The 22,840-nt window shown below is 41.3% G+C and overlaps 1 protein-coding gene across 6 annotated transcripts in view; it reads left to right on the top strand.

The window, feature by feature from the left end:
• The window catches only part of deptor (DEP domain containing MTOR-interacting protein), a 28,597-nt gene extending 9,573 nt beyond the window's left edge, over positions 1–19,024 (top strand). For 4 of the 6 annotated variants that reach the window (XM_035645283.2, XM_035645266.2, XM_035645274.2 and 1 more), the window contains 7 exons: positions 3,381–3,559; positions 6,152–6,334; positions 7,279–7,416; positions 9,733–9,803; positions 10,237–10,341; positions 14,362–14,478; positions 14,750–19,024. In XM_035645283.2, coding sequence (XP_035501176.1) covers positions 3,381–3,559; positions 6,152–6,334; positions 7,279–7,416; positions 9,733–9,803; positions 10,237–10,341; positions 14,362–14,478; positions 14,750–14,896 — 940 coding nt within the window. In that variant the 3' untranslated portion in view covers positions 14,897–19,024. Of the gene's footprint in view, positions 1–3,380; positions 3,560–6,151; positions 6,335–7,278; positions 7,417–9,732; positions 9,804–10,236; positions 10,342–14,361 lie in introns of all 6 variants that reach the window. The other 2 variants (XM_035645292.2, XM_035645300.2) reach the window with 2 other exon arrangements.
• Positions 19,025–22,840: the final 3,816 nt, after the last annotated feature.

Genomic DNA, 22,840 nt, shown 5'->3' with positions numbered 1-22,840 from the left:
ATATGGAAAGGGCTGGTGAAATGGGGAAATGTTTTTGCATATATAAACATTCAATTAGGCGCACCTTTATTTTTTCACACATTTTTCAACATTTTCCCTGAGAGACTCAGAGCTTGACAGGAAGAAGTACATCTTAATACCCTGCAGTGTCCAGTAGACCCTCACTGGGACTCAGTAAATATTACTGCTGTGATTGAAACTCAATAGCTGTGGGCAAACTAGTATATATTTTTGCATTGGTGACATTTTAGTCTGGGCTCTTCGTGTGTTGTTTAGCCACTCCTTGAAATGAATAAGACAAAAGTGGTTGATTGCAACTGGATTTTACTCCACTTTTGCTCCACTCAGAAATCACTTAGGTTCTGTGATGAATAATTAAAGGCGAAACCCCCATGTAAACCACTGAATCAGGTCTGATGTTTTTATAATCCATAGTTTTTTTAATATAAAGTAACGTTGTATTTTCTAAAGCATGTATCTGACAAAGCGTCTCTGAAGTATGACTATGCTTTGTAGTATTCTGAGTTTCTCACTGTGTAGTGCTCTCCCTTACTGTAAGTAACCATTTAAAATCAGATTTTTTTTGGGCCTATGGCCCTAGGGGGTCATCGGAGCCCCACCTTTATGCAACACTAAGTGATAGAGCAGGGAAAAAGCCCGGTCATCCTACAACCGTGACTCGGTGTACACTACTCAGGCCGAGTTAGGTACGCTGACTGAACACCTGCACTGAATCCAGGTCATGGCAGCTTGCCTCGTCCCACTTGAAGTTGTCAATGATCCGTTTACATACTGTATATATACAGTCATACATCATGCAAAACCTCCTGTAATAGTCAAAAATCCATTATTCAAATATATTGTGTTTTACCTCGAGGTGCAGTACAGTTAATCCCTTTGAGCTAACACAACACGATCCGTTGACTTAACATGTTTAAATGGGTTAAATGGCATTATTTACCCAGCCTGGTCTGGTCGAACATTATGTCCATGTTCTCTCAACATTTGCATTACGATGTTTGCTGCCAATGTGGGTCACAAGAGTTGCCCCACTAAACATCCCCAATCCATCAAGATTTGACATCGAAACAGGATTTGTGTTCTGCAGTGTGTTGACTCGAGGAGTCCTGGGTGTGGACCTCAGACCATTTTTCTTAATCACTGTATGTTTAATCTGGTGGTCTATTTTTCTTTTTAAGCCAATTTAGGGCTGAAATTTGAAGAATGCCTTGTCTCACTGGGACCACGTTTAATGACAGTGTAATTCTCCTTTTGACGTGTGGGCCTGCGGCTTTCTCTGGACCGTCAGGTCTCAGTTTAATGGACCACACTGAGACGACGGTACAGGCTGAAGGGACTGAACACAATCAAAAGGCGTTTTGCAGAGACGGTGCTTTTTTACAGGCTGCATTTGATTTAGGTGTCATCAATTTTAATTTTTACACATTACAATCAGCATTTAGCTTGATCAAAACTACCTGTCCTTCTGTTGCACTGATGGTTTTGCTACTATTCTATAACATGTTCCCCCATGAACTGTATAAACAGTGGACAAACTCATGGCTTTTTCATGGCACAACAACCTCGCCTGATCCATACATGGCTATTAAGTCAGTTAATACTATACACAGTGTGGAGTATCTGTGTATACATGCCAGTAAAAAAAAAAAATTCTCATTATGGATAAAGGAAAAAGTAATGACTTTTGGTTTCAAACAGAAAACAAACGGCAGCCTCTTGTGTAGAAATCGGATAAAATGTCTGACTCCCTTTTTGTACAACATCGCTTGACTTTCTCCTCGGCTCCCGTCATAATTTGGCGCCAAACATTCAAACGTAACTATATATGAAAAAGATGTAGTCGTTACAATATGAAGCCGTTGCCAGCAGCCGGTTAGCTTCTGAGCTTAAAGATAGGAATGTGGCAAACGGTTAGTTTGGTCCAAAGGAAGCACATTTGCCTAACTAGCACTTCCAAAGCTCACATATGAACTCGTTATGTCTTATTTGTTCAATTCAAGCAAAAAACTGTTAGAGTAAAAATGATATTTTTTTTATGGGGACAGGAACAGTTGCCAGAAGCTTTTATTACCTTTGGCGAACGTTCTCCTGCCTGTTGCTTCCTTCCTACCAAAAAGACATGTGTAATCAATTTTCTCATCTCACTCTCAGCATGATGAATGGGCGTATTTTCACAAAATGTCAAACTATTCTTTGATCCGTTGTCTATCAACCTTCTCACTAGAGAACCATATTTGTGTCTTGACTGACAGACTGATCTTATAGAATTGTTCAAATGAACAAGGGTTTTTACAATGATCTGTTCTCTGACAGACAGTACAGGTTCCTCTGTCCCGTTGGGATCCGGCCTAACAGGGTTGTTATAGTTTCATAGCCAGGAGCCTAAATCCCGCGACCATGGGATTTGTCAATTTGTTGAAATATTGCGAAAGGCCAGTGTATTTGTCTGACAGCATCTAGGTTTTCATAATTTCAGTTAAGAACATTTTTCGAGCTTCACCACAAGTTTTCCCAGGCTGCTCTTGCATCTGTGATTAAGTCTGTCTGTCTCCGTCTCACTAGGTGTGAAGACGTGATCGTTTGAGTGAATGATTTATAGCCACTAATGCTGATTGTGGGAATAAAACTTGTGCCAAAAACCAAACCAAACAAAAAAAACCGCTTTGATGGTACAGTTCATTGCTAACACATGTTTAGACATGTGCAGGTCTTCTGAGCACTGCAGGGCTGCTTTTATATTGTTGAACTAGGTGGTTCTTTGGGTATGAGGCGCATGTTTGAATGTTGTGAAGAATATGGAGAGAGTCAGCAAATCGGTTTTGTTCATGTGTGTACTTGAATAAGAAGCCTGTGTTCACTATTGTGCAACAGACTCTTATTTGAGCTCTTACAGCCGACTGAGTACACAAAGTCGAACCTTCTTCTTTGAGTGCCAGTGAAGCAGATCTAGAAGATTTCTCTTGGCGTAATTACCTTGTCATCACTCAAGTCTGATCTGTGGCTCCGGTGCATTAGATATGAGGATTACTGTAACATGAATTAAGCCTTAAGATTTGCTCTCAGTGCCTCCGCTTGCAGTATGTGGCTTGAGTGCTTATCCAAACTTTGCTACGGTGCGGTACAAGAAAGTACATAACACTACACACCAGTCATTACAATGGAGACATAAGCATGTAATCAAGAACAAAATACTGCACTAATATGCTAAAAAAAAAGGTGAATTAATTCCAATTGCTGGATTTACTCTCTAACTTCACCCCAGCATTGGTTGTTTTTGGATTAGATTGCTTTTTTTTATTGCAGTGCAGTTAAGTTATGTACAATGAAAGTAACAAAAGTTTGCTCTTTTCTCCCAACAGGCTGATGAACACAGAGAACAACCTCTTACAGACCAGGGAGGAGGAGGGTGGGACATTCGAGCGGACGCTGTTGGCCTCGGAGTTCATCGACTGGTTGCTGCAGGAGGGCGAGATGGCGAGCAGGGAGGAGGCGGAGCGGCTCGGACGGAGGCTCCTCGAGCACGGCATCATTCAGCACGGTGAGGGAGACGGGGCAGCCGTTCTCTGATATGTTTTGACACAACATCAACTTGAAACAGTATCGGGCGACAGCAGCATCAGTTCTGTTAAAGTTCAGACACCTTGTTTCTGTGTAGTCATGTTTCAGCGGGCGTGAAATCGGACGGGAGGTCCTGGTATTGACAGATTGATGATCTGTGACTTTGTGGCAGTAAAACTAGCAGCTCCTGCGCGCAGTCCCACGTCACCTCTACATGATCCTGTCGGAGAGCTTTCCTTTACATTGTGATGACTGTTTCTGATACAGCTCCTCTTTAACCCGGTACTTTGCCAGTTATAGCGCTGTGTTGCCTGGTGTAATCTGATGACTGCTGTAGACTCATAGTATGATTACAGCCCTATCTGCTCTCTGCATACTTATTTTAAAAGTCCTTGTCAAGGTCATGTAGGGTTCTGTTTGAGCTGCAGCAGGTTAAAAAAAAAAGGCCATGCCGCTAAATAACAAAAAAAAAATAAGTTAACATAGTCTAGGGAAACTGTGACCTTTAAAAAAATGGAAACTTTGTAAGTACAGCACCCATTGTCGCCAACTCCTAAATCTCATTACAGCTCATTTTGTACTCCCAGCCATTCTGAACTGACCCACATTGTATCTCGCTCAATTGGATGCGACTGGGGTTTTCCAGCGCTCTTGATTCCCCATGTCTCCTGTGCCTGACCCGACCTGGCTGTGGGACACGTTCACCCCAGCGAGTAGAGTTACAGAATGTCACCGGGTAATAAACACGAGCAAAAAGTGACCTGGACGTCACAGGCTCCAGGAGGTCGACGAGTTACTGTCCGTAGGGCCACGGACCAGATGTTAGCTGTGACTACATGGGTCGATCGGTTCAGCTTTGAAACTATTCTGGTTCAGATTGCGTTTAAAGCTGTTTAAAAAACCAAAGATACAACATCTTTGGCTCACATTGCTTTGATGGCAGTGCACTGTTTTCATGACAGATTTTATGTTTATGATTTTGTTTAACAGTTTGACCCGATACCTGAACGAGTTTCTGTTTTCTGTTCTGGGTCCACACATGACGTTGCCGGCTGTGGTTCACACCCGTGTATAATTCAATAAGATTGTTTATTGCTTATGACTTCAGTCACGTGGCTTTAGTGCTGGAGTTATTTCCAACACATAATGCAGTTGCTAGTTTTTCAGTCTCTCTTTTTAAGGGGAACAGATACACACGCCTGCATTTAAAGAAAATAAATACACGTGCATGTACAGCAGCATTGAACACAGCGGAGCCACTCTGGTGTGGATTACAGGCCATGAGAGAGGATGAGGGGAGAGGAAATGATTCCCTGCAGAAGACAGAGAATAAGGAAAGATAAAGAGGGAGTTAATCATGTGATGCAGAGCAGAGCAAAAGTAATTTCTGCCCTCTCTCCCTCTCTTTGCTCCTTGCTTCTCTTCCTCCGCCTGATCATCCCCTCGCCACACAGTCGGCCCATCTGCTCTCTCTCCCACTTCCTCTCTCAAGAGCTGTAATAGAGCTGAGCATCTCCAGGGTACTAGGAATGTGGTGCTCTTCAACACACACACACACACACACACACACACACACACACACACACACACTGCAGAGCTGTGTGTCGTCCCTTCACCTAGTTAATGTAATACAGAGATTGATCTGCGCTTCCTGCCGCACACAGTCTTCAGTGTCAGCCTCCCTGTTAAAATATCTGCACTAGTTCTATGGATGATATAAGAAACCTGTTCACTTGACATATTGCTCTGCGCCCATTTTGTTACAGAAGGCAGGATAATTAAAGATTATTCAGTTTGATCGATGTGTTTACAGGCCGTCCGCTCCCAGAATGAGACGACGGGCTCGTCTGCATTGCTACTCCCTGCTCGGCTGTGGGCTGCGGTCACACATTCATACATGTAATGTTGTGTGTAGGGGGGCAGGTCTGGATGGATCCACATTGTGTTTGGTTTTGCGTGTTTACTGTGGGACAGCATGGCAGTTGTATATCTGTGCATCAGAATCCCACACAAAGACTAGGTTTTAAAACGGCCTGTACGTTGCAGATAATGTCCTCAAGCAAAGTAAGAATATGAATCACATCAACGGTGGGAGTACGGTTGCTATGTGTCGCTGTGCCAGAGGCATTTGGCCAACAGCAGAGCAGACTTTATAAATCTAAGTTCAGTCAGTTTATTAGCGTGGAGAAGAGTATAAAACATGCTCAACGTCTGTTTCAATACAGCATCTGTGAGGTTGACAATAGCCTTGTATCTATAAGACATGTGAACCTGTGAGCACAAGGCCAGTGTGTTTCTTATTTTGCTGGAGGCTGATGAATTAAACGGTAGCTCAATGACCAGACAGTAGACGTAAACTAAATTGAACACTTCTTCAACCCGAGTACAAGCTGGTCTTATCTGTCCAGCTGAGATGGCTGAGGTCAATAGTCTCCATGCTCCATATCCATCGCTGCCTATGGTGAAGATTCAAAATCCTTTTATGCTTTCTTCCCTTTTTTCTTGTCTCTCACATTCCCCGGTCTTCAACTCAAATATTTATTCCATCTATGTCCATTTCCCTTGTCACCAGTCACCAACAAGCATCACTTTGTCGACGGGCCCCTCCTCTACCAGTTCAGGATGAATTTCCGCCGGCGGCGGCGACTGATGGAACTCCTTCACGAGCGCTGCCGCAGCATCCCTGAGAGCCACGACAGCCCCTTCTGTCTCCGCAAGCAGAACTCCGATGGAGGCAACACCAGCTTCCTCTCAGGTACATACTCTCTGTGTGAGTGGTAATGTTGCTGTTTAGTCATTAAATACATATACAAAACAGTATCATACTGTATGACACCAAATAGTCCTAAGAGTCTGTGTTAACTCTATTCTCAGAGAAGCTGAGGCTACGTGTCCTCAAATTTAAACATGGCCCATATTTTTCAGAGAGGAAACATTTTATTTGCACCTCTTTTGACAATTGATTAATTATTTCAAGAAAAAAATGTGAAACCTCTGGATTTGCTGTTTTCCTTAGTCAGAGAAGAAGACATTTATAGATGAGTTCGAGGAAACTAGATGGTTTTTGCTCACTACTTTTTGTTACGGTATTTTCATGTTTCTTTTTTCGCATTATATAAATTTAAACACTTATTGGATTCTGTCTACTATGCAAAACCACAGTGACATATTTATTCATTATTCTTCATTATTCATATAATTCTTATTATTCTCATATTTATGCAAACTCGTTCACTTCAAGTGGAATTCCGTAGGGATGTTGTGACATTTTTGCAACTTAAGCTCATCTTCAGCCTCTTTGCTTGTATTTTGTTTTTCATTATGTCTATTTATAGACGTGGATTTGTCTCTTAAAAACTTGTAAACATCACATTTTTAAAGTGTTTCCCGTGAGAAACGGATATCACTCACAGAAGTGCCAGTAAAACGGTCGGAAAACAAACGGGTAGAGAATCCATGGGGACATCTCTAACTAAAATTAAGTGAATAAGGAAGTGAAAGGGAAACAACATTCACATTTTTTGAATGATTATGAAATATGCTTCATCCACATTTTTCTTACAAAAGAAAGCGTTTATTACCCAATAAACGCTTGTAGAGCGACTACAGTGTTTTTTCCCCCCTCTCTGGTTCTTTATCTTCCAGCTGTTCATGTTTTCGTCTAACATCTCCGTCTCTCTGTCCCTCTCTCTGTCTCAGTGAGTCCCACTAAAGAGATAAAGCTCGTGGTCGGAATTCGTCGGAGCAGCATGAGCAGCAGCTGTGGCAGCAGCGGATATTACAGCAGCAGTCCTACGCTCAGCAGCAGTCCACCTGTCCTCTGCAACCCCAAATCGGGTATGGTGACGTGGACGCACGCACTGACGCACGCACGCACGCACGCACGCACACACACGCACGCACGCACGCACGCACACACACGCACGCACGCACGCACGCACGCACGCACGCACGCACGCACACACACACACACACACACACAGTAGTTTAGTTTATTAGTAGAGTAGTTTATTCGTCAGACAATGGCAACTTTTCCAACTTGTGCTGCTGCCATCTCTCGTCTTAACACAAAGAACACAAATATCAACAAAAATTTTTATAAACTTTTTCCCGCCAGCCCCCCAGTAAAATGTGAGAATTCGTCAGGAAAATATCCGGAAGATTCACAGAGGGCGCTTGGGAGCTCTACCCAGGTGCCAACCCTCACCCGAATGTTCTGGAAATGCTCCTGCTGTTGTGAACGCGTCTGACTTGAACAATCTCCTGCTGCGTTCTTCACATGTGAACTGCAAACTCCATGTCTTCATGTCGGAAAACGGCCCTAGTGATCTAAATGCATGGATGATACTATCTTTTTGTTAGATGCTTATTCCTGATTTGAAATTTTTGAACATTTCACTTTTACTAATTTACTAAAGATTTTATCCCTCAACACTAGTTTTTCATACAGTATAGAAGTCTCATATCAAAAATGACTTATCCCGCCTCCTGCTATTAATTCCGTCACAAACTAAATTGGCTTCACAACTTCACAATACATACAGAGATTTGTCGACTACAATGGATGACAGCACGCGGAAGCTGACAATCAGGCTTATCATCTGGAGATGGACTTTTTAAACTTATAAATGGAGATCTGAATGAACAAGTGACGCCTTTGTGTTAGTGTGCGCGCGCGTGTGTTTCTGCTTTTTGTTTACTACTGTGAGAGATTTCCTTTGTTTTGTCTGAGCAGAGTCCTTCACAGGAGTCTCTTTGTACCAGCAGGGCCCCCTCCAGCACAGGCACTGACACACAGCATACACAATGAACAGGAAAAGGAAGGAACGCACACATGTGCACTTTCACACACGTGCACTTTCACACACGCACGCGGACACTCCTCTCCTCTGCCTCATATTAACCCCACTACTTGTGTGTCACATGATAGGAAGCTAAGGAGTCCAGAAATATAAAGCGTTCACATTAGACACCACAAACCTTTTCCAATGAATGAGGAACTTTGTGTCTCGTGTGATTCATGGTGGGAATTTATCAAACCAAATGTATTTTTAAGATAAGATGTTGACCTTTGATATGAGGTCAAAGTGGCAGATGAGGTACTAAAGGAGTTTATATCTAAGCAGATCATGGTTTCCACTAGGACATTATGAAAATATCCAGATCAAGAAATTAAAAGGTTCTCCTTCCGGGTGGTGGTCTTATTAAATCTGCTTGTCAGACACCAAACTCCTCATTCATGTGATGCTGAAATCTGCCTTTTTCATCTCTACGAACGAATCCCTGTAAACTAGACACACTCTTTTTTTTATTTTACTTCAACCAAATACATATTTTTTGGTCCATTTCTCTTGGAAACTGTGGTGTTCTCTATTTGCCTTTCTTATCAGCAATGACACAACGGCTACATGTGTGTTTTGTTCATTCTGAAAATGATCATGACAGAAGTGCAGCCAGGAGGAACCACCCTCAAGGACATGCTAGTCTGCTTTTTATTTTATATTACCACAGAAAATAGCAGAGAATTTTTTGTACTTCTGAGTTCCTTGTTATTTACTTATTTATTTAATTTATGACTTGTCTCCATGTATGAGCTGGACACAGGAGGTTCCCCTTCCCTGTTCTAAAAGATTAATAATAAACCGTAAATAAACAGAAAAAAATACAGTTTCACAAAGTGAACCATACCTTTAGAGATTTATTTGTAATGCCTCATTTTTTTCCCCATTTCACATGATCACACTTGTTTGAGAAAATGGCTTATTTTCAATCATTTGTATTAATGGAGAGAATTGACTTGATTATGAGACACAGAAGTCCAGTGAAATCCTGTGTAGGATCATATTGAAGTGAGTAATGGTTTGGGGAAGTTGGAGTAGGGGGAGGGGAGCTATACTGTTTCAGGAAGCAGCGAGCCTCCAGGCCCTGTTAGCAAGTATATACAGTACACACACATGTACACATGAAACAACAACATTATCTCTTTGTGTTTTAGTGTGTGTTCATGCCTTTCAGCGAGGGTGTGTGTTCTGTAAATATATGTACAGTATGTCTACCCATATATATATATATATATATATATACACAGTATATATATGTGGTCATGTAATTGTCATGATTGCAAGTAACATTTAGTGTTTTTCTTCTCAACAGTTCTGAAGAGACAAGTGAGTCCTGAGGAGCTGCAGACACCAGGAGGACCTTTTTTAAAGAAGACGTTCACGGTAGGACACATGCACGCTAACGCACGCACACTGCTTGGTTCAGACTATATTAATGATATATTATATTAAACTTTGTTTATATAGTGCTTAATCGAAAGAAAAGATGATAATAAAACAGCAATTAAAACGAGAAACCGTTCATAAAACAGGAAGTTATGCACAAAAATAAAATGTATAATACATTTCAAACATTCATAAAAGCTTTGCGATAAGAAAATATTTTAAGAAGAAATTTAAAAGACAGAAAAGATGTTGCCTGTCAGATTTCAACAGGTAAACTGTTCCATAGTGTAGAGGCTCGAACAGTAAAGGCCTGGTCACCCTTAGGCTACGTCCACGCTACTACGCTGCAACGTTTACGCCTGCTGTACACACTACTGCAGAGTTTTCGAGTGCCGGTAACAGAAGTTTGATTGATCTTATTGTTCCTCAGATTGTGGGCGACGCTGTGGGCTGGGGCTTCGTGGTGCGTGGCAGCAAACCCTGTCACATCCAGGCTGTGGACCCTGGTGGACCTGCGGCTGCTGCTGGCATGAAGGTAGGACTGACAGAGATGTATGGAGACCTGAATGGACTTTGAATCCGAATGGGCTTCTTCCTCCACCTGTTCATCCATGGGGTAAAGGGATGAACAAAAGGATGGTAGATGATATAGCCAGAGTTTAGGTAAAGGGTAAGGATGCAGGGGCACAGAGCAATTATATATCAAATGAGATAATGGCACAGGCTAAAGAGAGGTAGTGCAAATGATCATTCATAATTCATTGTTTCTTGTTTGAAAGTGTGGATGCAGAGGTGCATGTGAGATTTGTGCATTAAAAAATTGGTAATTCATAATTTTCATTTCAATGTAGGAGTTATTTTCTTTACAAATATGTTACTTGTCTGGTACATGCACGTTGTTTCAGCCCTTCTTTTTCTGTAGTAAGTTTAAAAAAAATGTCAATATGTCTCCAAGACAAATGGTAATGAAAAACCTGCATGGGCAGGAGAGTTGGACAGGAACAAAGAGAAGCTGTAAAAGCAGGAAAAGTGTCAGAAGGAAAAAAAAAAAGGTCAGGAAGGAGGAAAACAGGGAAATGGTGGTTTCGCTGCCACAGCTGGCATGAAGGTATGTAAGGAGAGTTGGAGCCAGGAATCCTGGGAATGCAGAGCGTAGTGACTTTAACCACAACATAGAGAGGGAGGAGAGAGCGAGGGACGAATGAGGGAAGCAGCAGGAGCCAGAAAGAGGAGCAGACAAGCATATGACTTGGAGGAGAAAATTGGAAGCACATAATAAACAACCGTCTCTGCGTAATTGATTGCTAATGTTTAGTGGAAGTTTTCCTCAGGCGCTGAAAATGGCTTTCAATTTCTCCTAGAGTCTAAAGTGTCAGTCGATTTGTTTTTAAGGGAAATGCAAAGAGACGACTATGTGGAAAACATGAAATTACAAGGAGCTACTGGGTTTTCTTTTAATATACTGCAGGACTGCTGCCGTATTCTTCCCACACGGCAGCAAAATGACATTTTACAGACTAAGTAAAGGAGAGGATGTTAACTCTGAGTGAGGCCAGAGAGAAGAAACATGAGTGGAGGAGGAGGAGGAGGAGGAGGAGGAGGAGGAGGAGGAAGGAGGCAGAGTTTAAATATAAGCACTGAAAGAGGAAACTGTCAGAAATTATATCACTGCAGCTCTGGTTACTGTTAACCATCATATATGTTTTTTTTAACCATGGAGACATGTTTCATGGGTCACAGTCGGCGACACACGTGTGCAAACCTAAAGTGTATGCTCATGTCTTTGCGTTTTCAATTATCTCTCTTGAACTGTGTGACCTACGGTACATACTTACCATGAGGACATCGTGCAACAACTTGACTCTGAATCTTATTTTCACTTTATTTTGTTGTTCATGTTTTTTAAGGTAACATTATCTTTTATGAGCTAACTGAAGTTTATAACCGTGAGGCCTATAAAAAAACAGATAAAACTGAATATTAGGGTCGGAGCTGCTCTCATCATTGCAGATTAAATTCTTAGCGTGCAGCAGTGTGTGCAAGTTCACTGTACAACTCACCTGAGGAGATTTATTTATGCAGTAAAACAATCTGGTGGAGCGACTGCCGTGCTGTAAGGTGCTGGCACCAACTGTCCATGCTCACAGCCCAAAGAACAACCTTACACCCGAACAACCTTCCACACACTTTGCTCTCAAACACTGTCCCTCCTCAGACACACACAAACACACACACACACACACACACACACACACACACACACACACACACACACACACACACACACACACACACTCAGCTTTGTCCCACCATAATGGATTCAAGGACTTATGTAACTGTCTAATACACCACTCTTAGAGAAACTTCTAATGCACTTCTATATGGCAGCAGGTTGAGCAGGGTGTGTGTTTGTCTCCCTTTGTGTCCATTTGTGCGTTTGCTCGCCATTACGTGTGTGAACGGAAAAGTATGTGCTGTCGCAGTATTTGATCCACATAGATGTGCTGCAACTGTCAGTCGCTTAACCTCCGTTTTAAAGATTTTGAACATCCAAAGGATGGAAGTTTACTTTTTTTTTTATGCAGGACGTTTAATTGTCGTTGAGTATATTGATTTCACAGCAAACGCTAACGACCAGTTGAGGCTGCAGAACAATCTAATGGTCTCACTCTCTCTTTAAGAAATATCCCCATCCTCTTCTTTGCCTCCTTGCTGAGATGCTCCTGAAGTCTTATCCTCACTGAGAAGTTGCCAGGCAACCAGCAGACTCCAGGAAGTCGCTGCTCCATGCCAAGGATTTGTCCTGCTCTCTTTAAACTTGCCTGTTCTGCCCATTCTTGGCTGGAAAATACATAATTGAATGAGTAACTGTTTTGGCAATTTTATTACTAACTTAATTAAAAGAAATAAATAAAGTAAAAAAGAAAATATACTTACATAATTCATGCCTGCTGCGTCTCCACGGAGCCTGGCGTGTTGCCCTCTTACCCTTTGATAGAGGCAGGGTAACTATTTCCTGCTGCTTCATATCTAAATGTTCAATTCAATTCATTTTTATTTGTATAGCTCAAAATCACAACATACATTTTCTCAAGGCACTTTACATAGTGAGGTCAATATTACAATATTACAATCAGCAAGCACTAAATGCGAAGCAAAGCTAAGCTACCATCTCCTGGTTGAACAGACAGACGTATCCACCTTCTCGTTACGATTCTCATCAATGCACTCTTCCATTTTCTGATTCCTCAAGGAACACGATTTCAGGCACAGCCTCGAGTATTTCATGTTGAGAACATTACAGCGTTCAGATGTCACTGCATGTGATTGGAATATCTCGGCGTGGACTCCTCACATGTGCATGTATATTCTATCTCGACGTCTTTATCTGTTTGCCGGTTTCTGTCGCTTTCCTTGCTCTTGTGTGAGAGCGATTTTAACCCTCTGAGTGCAAGGAGCCATTCAGTCCACCTGGGCCCCAGCCAAGACTTACAACCCCACAGCCTGAAAGGAGAGAAGCATCAGTGGGAGAGAAAGAGGGGGGAGGGTGTTGGGACGCAGCAAACGAGCTTAAAGGGAATGTCGAATGGGGAGAGAGAACTGAAGAGGAGGAGAGTGTCCCTGAAGTGCATGAAGGACAGTACTCTGACGTATGTGAAGCAGTGGGATATATAAGCAGAGGTTTAGATGTGATTACAGTGAGAGACTGAAATTCCTCTGCGGCACGGGATTAACAGTCTGGTTCTTCTTTTTTTTCCCTCCTCCCTCTATCACTCTTAATCTGTCTTTCCACTCATTCCCTCTTCCTATTTTGCGAATCTGTAAAAGTTTCTTTTCCATCATCGCTCAGCAGCCAATGACTGCATATAAATTTACAGGCAATATAAGAATCAGAATAACGACGATGAATGATATAAAAACAAAAACACAAAACACAAACAGCAGCAACAGCATATTTCAAGAGCAGCAGCTCCAAAGTGACGAGTCTTGTTTTTTTTTTTATCAGAGCTGCTGAGTGGGAGCGGTGGTTGAATGGCGATAAGGGAGGTGGGGCCCAGGCGTGACAGCAGAGTGACTGGAGCGTGGCCGTCATGTTGTACATGGTGTAATTTAGCCACAGTTACCACATCATGTCAGTCGGTATTATCAGTGTTTACTGTTGGAACTGTAACTGTGATGCAATGTCTCTCTTTCCTCCTCCTCTCTATACTTTTAAAAGAAAATTATAATCAATTGAGCCTTCAAACTCTAACCTGGAGGCTGGAGAGGTGCTCCTCTGCAGCTGTTGTCAGCCTTTGCGAGTTGCACTGTGACAAATGAGTTACTGTGTTGAATCGTGTGGCCTCATTGAGCGGAACATGTCAGCAAGCATCATTGTGCATAGAAACCACTAACCATCTGATATGGCTCTGAAAGTGCAAGCAGACTAAGCACGGATTCCAATAATGACCCAGAGCCATAATTTCAGCGATAGAAGCATATTAACAGTTTCCTCCTCCTCCTTAATATTTGAGCTGCTGTGATTGATCTCCTCCCTCCGCCCGTCTCCCTCCAGGTGTGTCAGTTCGTGGTGTCGGTGAACGGACTGAACGTCCTCCCTCAGGACTACAGGACCGTCAGCAACCTGATCCTGACTGGCCCCAGGACGATCGTCATGGAGGTGATGGAGGAGGTATAAGTTTGAGAAGAGCAAATAAGAGAAAGTCCCATAGAAAAGTAGCGTAATAATTATGTGGGGACTAGAGGGTTTTAATACCTGACCTCAAAACCACGTGGACGGAAAAAACATAGTCGACCTGAAACGCAGCCCGCACTCACTGTCTCAACGTTGTTTGGACACGGTGGATGACGGAGAAACCGCGTGTGTTCAAGACGGTGCGTATTCATGTCAAGTAAATGATTCAACCTGCGGGTAAAGCATACAAGTTTTTCTTTGACTTTAGAGGCACACGCACTACAGAGGGAGAGTGCAGGAGCCGCCACCTCTACAGGCAGAAACCCAGCTGCCTCATTGTGACTCTGTCGCAACGAGCAGGCCCCAGACTTTGTGTGTGGACGAGGAAAACCCAAAGTCCCTGCTTTTGCTTTGAGTTCCCAACTCGAACTGTGTCATGAATCCGTTGCTGAACATGTCAAAGAATGTGAGGCACAATTTTTTTTTTGTCAATAGAATCTGGAGAAGAACGAGCAAAAGCTGAAACCGTAACAATAAGGAGGAACATTCAGTGACCTCTCCCCCACTAAGTTTCCAACCATGGACAGAAGCACCTGACGAAACAACACTGCCCTCTGCTGGGCTGGACAGGCAGACAACGGAGCACAGGGAGACACATTCACTGAAACGTCATACAGTGAATCACAAGTCTTAGTTTTCAGGGTGCAATTGTTTCTTTCTTTGCCTGGGAACTTGTCGTGTGAAAACCCCACGGGCAAATTAACAACTAACGTGATGCCCAGGTAGATTCATGCACAGCTGCTCGGTGTACATAAAACAAATGCAGTGATAAACTGCATGTGACGTCAGCAGGCACAATGTACATAGACGTAACACACAAACAAATGGAAGAAGCCTCATCAATGTGGTACAGCGCTGAGAAAATCTTAAGACTCACTCTTTTTTAAAAGGATTATTTTCCCTTGATCGCTTGAGTGTTTCGCTCTATTCTAAGATGACACCTGACATGCCGACCTTCAACTTCCATAAGGACATGTGAAGTCATTATCTGTGAGAAACACTGAGTTAACATTCTTTGTTATACTATACTATTGTTTAAATGCTCGCAGCACTAAAATACCCTTTTGAAATATTTCTAAATAGTTTTACATTTATTGACTAAGAAAGGAGAAAAAATAAAACACCAGTTATTTTCTACATCAGTGGCAGTTGAAGTCATAAACTATTATCGGAGTCACATTTTGCCAACCAGCTTTACTGGAAAACTTTGACGTTGTAGAAGTAGAAATATCAAACAATAGATTTTATTTACCCTTTTGATATAGATAATATATCTACAATATAGGTTTTTAATGAAAAGTACAGACAATGACTATATGAGCATAAGGAGTGTAACAATTCTAAAACCACAATGTGATTGTCCACAATCTCGTATCGTGATGAAGGACAACAGAACCTTAATGCCCAGGTTGAGCTCTTATTACGTCTCTTACGTAATATAGCAAATTTTTCATTTTAGAACAACCACTATAACAAAAAATGTATTAGTAGTTAAAGTAAATTTGTGTATTTTTCAAATATTACACAACAAACCTATTGTGGTCTTCTAACAGCATGTGTCACATGACTATTTGACCCAATCATGATGGCGTGATCACGGCTGCAGTAAACATTAGGTGTGTTTAATTGGCTCAAGATGGATAATAACCCTGAGATTGTAAATCCCCCCAGGGACATTCATCTGAGCAGTGTGGCAATATTTTGGTTTAAAAAAAAAAAACCACAACAATCTTGTTTTGGAGAATCTTTACACCCCTAATGAGCTTTCAAACCATTAAATGACGGTTTTGATTGTCAAAAGCACTTAAGTGAGTAAAAAAGATTTCCTTTGTGGCATAACATTTACAATTTTAATATGTACATATACCTTGTGAATATACAATCTGACATCCCTAATGTGAACATAATAAGAAAAAATGACCACCTGCTTGCCCCCAAATCCTGCTCTCCTTCATTATTCGTTAGACAATTTTGAGTTAGATAATCATATGTACAGTTTGATTGCTGGAATCAGAAAACTGTGCAGTTAAATCTAAAGATCATAGGAATGATAAGGTTTATAACTAGCGTTGAGATAATTTAAAATATCAGCTTACATGTGAAATTTATTTGAAATATGACATCTGTGTATGATGTGTTTTTTAAATGGCAACACATCTCCAAGCAATAGATGATTTAGTATGAAAGGGTCAGTTCCCTCAAATCACCCAAAAAACACATTGTTCAGCCATGCAGAAAGATTGGGGGGAAAGATTTTTTTTTTCTGATCTACTCTCCAATGTACTGGACTGGCATAAGAAAATTATATTATAACAAATGGCCCTGAATCTACTGTATCAGATTGTCCAGATACAACTACATCTAAATCAGAAATAATATTTTAATTTTGTAATTTTTTGTAATTTGAAATTAACTTTGTCTTGAACTGAACGTTCACTGGGTTAAAAGCAGGCCGGAGGTTCCGATAAAGGGTTTTGTACATCAGAATTAACTATGTTAATTACTGTAATTAATTGCATTCTTGTGCTATAATGTGTTTAGACATGCTAGCATGAAAAGATCATATTTGAAGCTGTAATATTGATAAAAATAAGAGCGTAGATAAATGATGCTCACAGTGCTCATACAGTACGTGTCTGTAATCCCAGTAAATACTTGTTCGCTTGGTTGATTTAGACTAAAATTGCGCTGCCTTGGATGTTGGATCTGTTCTTAGTTTAGTCCTGAAGTGAAATTATTACTTAGAAAAAGTTAAACTGAGCTTTTTTTCCCTATTCAAGGCGAACATATACTCATTACCAAACAGTAGAATTTAATCTGTAACATCAAACTGCCTCCAGATGTGTCCTCGGTGAGTCCTTCGGTGGACACGTCATTGTTGTTTCTCAGTGTGCTTACAGTAGGTGTTGTGGGATGTGAAATGCATGATTCATGTAAATATGTGCTTATGTAGCATTAGCTCCTAATCCAAAGCCCCTCCTTCGTCTATTAACTCGTAGGAATGTATTATCTGGACAAATCATTTCAGAAGTAAGGTCAATTTGGACGTGCTCTGTGCGCCGCCGGTGTACCGTCAACAGGAGGGAGAAAAACGGAATCACTTCTTCCTCAACTCAATAAATAAGAAAACTTTCTTCTCCGATGCTGGTGATATTCTCTGGTCGATTCTGCTAAACATCCTCGACATTTTGTATCACCCGCTGATCTCAAAACAATCCCCTCCTGGATGATGCCAAACGTGTACAGTTTTTATTACTGCTATGTGTCAAGTTGATGGATATTTTGTCGGTAGGGTTTTGCTGCATATGAGGAAAGGATTCAACGGACCCTAGATACAGAAATTACAAAAAAATGTTTTGATACTGCAGACATGTGATTCTCCACTGACCTACTGTAGAGATGTTATCAGATTTTAACGGTTAATATCTACACTTGGCACGAGTTCAGCCTTTCTCATCCGGCTGCAGTTTGAAACTTTCAGTGTGTGAACAATTATCTGCTGGTTCAAGGTTTGTGATCCTGATGGAGGAGATGGAGGATGTTTGTCTGAAGGCATCTTGCAGAGGAGGACAGATCGATTGGGGTTTTTCGGGAAACGAATGTTCCCCTTCACGCCGTCTAGAAATGTGTCTTGTTTATTATCGTAAATTGTTGAAAGAGCTCTGCGTGGTTGTAGTTAACTGAAACGGGTTCACTGACTGTTCAACAGTAAAAGCGTTTGCCTTAACATCTTCTGTTGCTGCTAATCCCACTTGGTGGTCATCGAGTCTTGTTCTATTCCCAGATCTGTTAGCTCTCACTTTGTGTATTCCTTTGTACAGGTTGGTCATAATCTATTGACAATCAGTGTTTTATAGACGCCGCCTCTAAATAGCACACAGGTCTCAGAGGCAACGGTGACAGAATGTATTTCATCACCTTCCTCCACATTGTGTTGTCACTTTTAGACTTTCGCCCTAAACGACTCATTTCATTAAAGGGATTCTTGACTCTCTCCATGTTCGCACAACGATGCCGGAGTGAGGGCGCAAACTTTTTTTCTCCAGGCACAGCTGTGAGTTGATTTTCTCTTTTCTTCCACTATCAGGGTTTGAATGTTGGGTTCGAAGACAGTACAAACTGTCTGATCGTCTGTTTTTGACCAAGCAGATAAAAGCTCATCCCGATGTTCCAATGTATTAAACAGTTAAGCAAAGTGTTTGATAAACAATCTGATGTGATTCCTACTCTGTGTTTGTGGTTTCATCTCAAAAAGTATGTTCAAAGTCTTTGCACTTGATGATGGACATAATTTAGACTCATATTTAGTAACATTGTGCAGTGTTGACTGTGTATGTTTAAAAATCAGACAAAAACAGACATTTTATCAAGAGATAATAGTAGAATAAGAAGTGTTTTTAAAGTCCTTTGGATTGCAATTGCATTATTGTGATTTTTTTTGGAAATACAGTATGAAATATAGTATGTTTTCTTTTGGCCTATACAGATGATTTAAATGTTTTTAAAATTACTGTTCGATATAACTGATGAAAACCGATGTCCAACATACCTGCACCTCCGAAAATGTACCAGCAGGGGGAGGTGTTATACTACTCAACATACTCCATAATAATGTTTTATTCAGATTTTGTTGCAGTTCTTAGTATTTTTAAGGACAATTTTATGGATTTCAGCAACAGACAATACATATATATATATATATATATATATATATATATATATATATATAGCTAGCTAGGTAGTCTGTTTATTTTTGTTAAACTAAACCTTGCAGTTTCGCCATTTTGTAGAAAAAGGGCTACAGGGAGCTTCCCATTCTCTGCAGTCTCTCTCCCTTTTGTCTTCCAGGACAGATACACTAACTAGAATAGGCCTTATCAGATGAGACCGTAACTACTTTCATCCACTTATCTGTCCCTTTGTTCATCTGTCCTTGCATCCACACATTCAGTGATGTGCTCGGCAACTAAGCTCCACATTGCTCAGTGCACAGAACGGTATATTAGGAGGAAATTGGAAGCTGACTTGCACACACACGCGCACAAACACACACACACAAAACCAGAGCCCTGGTATAACGTTTAAATCTCCAGTGATTCAACCACTAAACTTGTGTTCATGGAAAGAGAAACACAATAATTTACATACAGTTTGAAATGATTGTACAGGTTTTTCATTTTAAATGTAAATATTCAAAATTAAAACAAATACGTTGCAAACAGTAATTAAGATTTTGTAGGATTTGTCAGCCTCTTTAATAGTGAATTATGTTCTATTCTAGGGCCCTTAGAGACTAATGTGTTGCTACAACGTGCTGTTGTCACACTGCCAAAGTTAGGAGTCCAATTCCAACTGGGGCCAACATACTAGAAATGTACGCCTGGGATGAAAGTGCTCACAGAGTGGCATATATTATAAGATCATATTAAGGTTTGAAAAGCCCAGTTGGTCCAATTAAAGCAACGGCAAGGCAGGCAGCCTGAGCCAGGATCAAGTAATTAGTACACCCAAAAATCTCTCTCATGACACCGACAGCCAAAATGACAGAGTTACAGTGAAATATATGGAACCATTGAAAGCAGAATGTGCTGCTGTGGTTTTGCTCACAGTGTTAAACTAGGACAATAAAAACAACGTTTCACTCACATCTATCCTCACTCTACTCTTTACTCTTCACTCTGCTGTTTCCTTGATTTTGATTTAACATGAAAGAAATTTGCTCAGGGCCAAACTGGATTTAAACTAAGTAAATTATTCAAAACAAAACCCCAGGAAAAAAACTGCATGTTGTTTTTGCAAAGCTCAAACCTCAGTTTGTTGGAAACAGATGTACACACTTGTTGGGAAAGGCATGAACAGTACTTACTTTTTAAGAGTTTTGGTAAGTTAATATCTCCTGCTTACGGTGCCATTGCATGCCAAACTTAAAAGTTATTACTTTGTGAGAATTAAAAAACCTGCTGGAAAAAAAGAGATCTCAAATATAGCTCATATTTATCTTGTTGCTGGATGGTATTAAATGTATGGTTTCAGGCTGTTATTATATTTTTGAATCATTTCTTTCAAGATTGCCATACTTAACATCATGATGGAGCAAGTAATACCTGAGAAATGAAATTTGATCAGCTGGAACACGGTATTCTTTCAAGTTTAATTAGCTTTCTGACACCGAGGGCGAATAAGTGTGACAGCCACCTTGATTAAATACACGTTATTATCAGAGTTATCGCATGTGGGAAATAAGAAGATTGTCAGAAAAGAAGCGACTTACGCGGCTGAAGAAAAAGGAATGTTTCGCTTACTCAGGTTGACGGACCGAATGCCTCTGAGGCATGATTACAGTGTTTTCAAGTGAATTGTCTCCTTTTGTCCTCCACTTCCCTCCCCTCGGGCGAGGAGGAGCTCAGGACGAGTCACAGCAAGCGGATGTGTGAGCCACCTGCCAAATGCTTCTTGGACTGTAGCTGCCAGCTCTGTGAATTTGGCTAGCCACTCTGGAGGGAATTACACCTTTTTGTTCTATGAGCATTTTTTTCCCCCAAAACTTATTTTACCGAATGATTGATACAGGTCGTGAGGGAGGAAGTGTAATTCGCTTCTTTTTACATTTGCTTCGTTGGTTTGCTTAATTGCTTTTATTCCATATTGCTTTTTTGAAAATGGCATGGTGGAAATTAATGAACTCAAACGGTGCAAGACTAACAAAACAAGGCTAACGGTCTACAGCTATGCGAGTGGCTCTGTCAGGCCCTTCGACACAAGGGGTCATTCGGTGTGTTAGCATGCGAACATTTGAAAATGAGAACTGATAAGGATCGATGGGAATGATTGATCATAAACCAAAATTTTGAGCAAAATTGATTGAACGTGCCTCTGACATGGCTAAAAGTCTGCACTGTGTGCTCTGGTGAACATGACCTTCCCGGACAAATCACCTCACCCCACCACGGAGAGCTACATAATGAGGCCTGCCCTGACCTTCGGAGCTGTCAGGTTGGTGGCTCGCTGGGAAAGACAGACCTGGTGCAGATGACAAGCCGCCTAATAACTGTGACAGGTTGGACTAATCACAGGCTGTGGTCACTTCAGTCCACTTCAACCCTCACATTAACCTGCTGCTGTTATTAACATAACTCTGTGTGTGTGTGTGTGTGCGTGCATGCGTGCGTGTGTGTGCGTGTGTCCAGCAGGAAAAAAAGGTTGAAATTCACAGTATGAGCATGTTTGTTCGTGCGTCTCAGTTCGACGTGCGCGCTCCAGAATCTGTCAACTCTACTTGAACTAATCCAGGTCCTTTTCTGGAGTTTATAGGACAAACAAACCATGTTTCTTCTGCAGGTTTAAAATGCAGCTCATTGTATGAGTGAATGACAAGGTGATCTGGGCTGTCTGTCACTGTGGCAGAGTGCTAAGCTCCAAGCCTCGGGTTATCTCTACGTCTTAAACATGTAGGGCAGGGGGCTTCGTGTTGTGTGTGTGTGTGTGTGTGTGAGAGAGAGAGAGAGAGAGAAAGGGGAACTGAGGTGGGAGAGGTCTTTGTTTAAATGAAATATTAAGTGTGTTTGCACATTGCAGACTTTTTGACACTGTGTGCGTGTAGGAATGTCAGAAGAGGAAATCCGCAGAGGGGTCAGACAGTTCAAAAGATCACCTAGCAATGCATTTAGAAATGTGTCTGACTTGACAGAATGAAGGTGAGTAAAACTCACATTGTTAAATGCAGCATGAAAAAATGCATGAGGTTGCAGTTTATACGTTTTCATATTAATAACAGCTTCTCTAGTCTCCACTTGGCTGATTGATATCACACGATAAACAGTCATCTCTTACCCACTTCAAGCTTTAACCTGTGCTCTTAACATCAATGAGGGGGTTCCTGTTTCCTGGGTGAAATCCTCTGCTACACAGGAAACAATGCTTTTACCGACAACGTCGGCCTGTTTGCAATAATTAAAGGAAGGTAGAGGAAAGACAAGGCGAGGCTGCGGGGGAGTTTGATCATTTTGATTATGACGGTATGTTGGTCTGTCGTAAGCAAGGTGCATCATACACCGGTGGAAAGACTGCTTGTCACCAAAGATGTCTACAAAATCTGGAAAACAACTTGGCTCCTTGGAGGAAAAAAGTATGAAAACACTTCAAGTGCATATTATTTTTATTGAGAGAGAGAGAAAAAAGGAATAGTGTTTTGTGTGGATAACACTTCCTAAACCTTCTCAGTGTCAGACCGATTATAATTGGCTGTCAAGGTTTTTACCTTTTATCCATACTGTGTTGCCGGTCTTCCGGGGCTGTGCCA

This window comes from Scophthalmus maximus, chromosome 1, assembly GCF_022379125.1.
Source record: "Scophthalmus maximus strain ysfricsl-2021 chromosome 1, ASM2237912v1, whole genome shotgun sequence".
NCBI classification, from domain to species: Eukaryota; Metazoa; Chordata; class Actinopteri; order Pleuronectiformes; family Scophthalmidae; genus Scophthalmus; species Scophthalmus maximus.
This window is presented reverse-complemented; position numbering and strand designations above follow the sequence as displayed.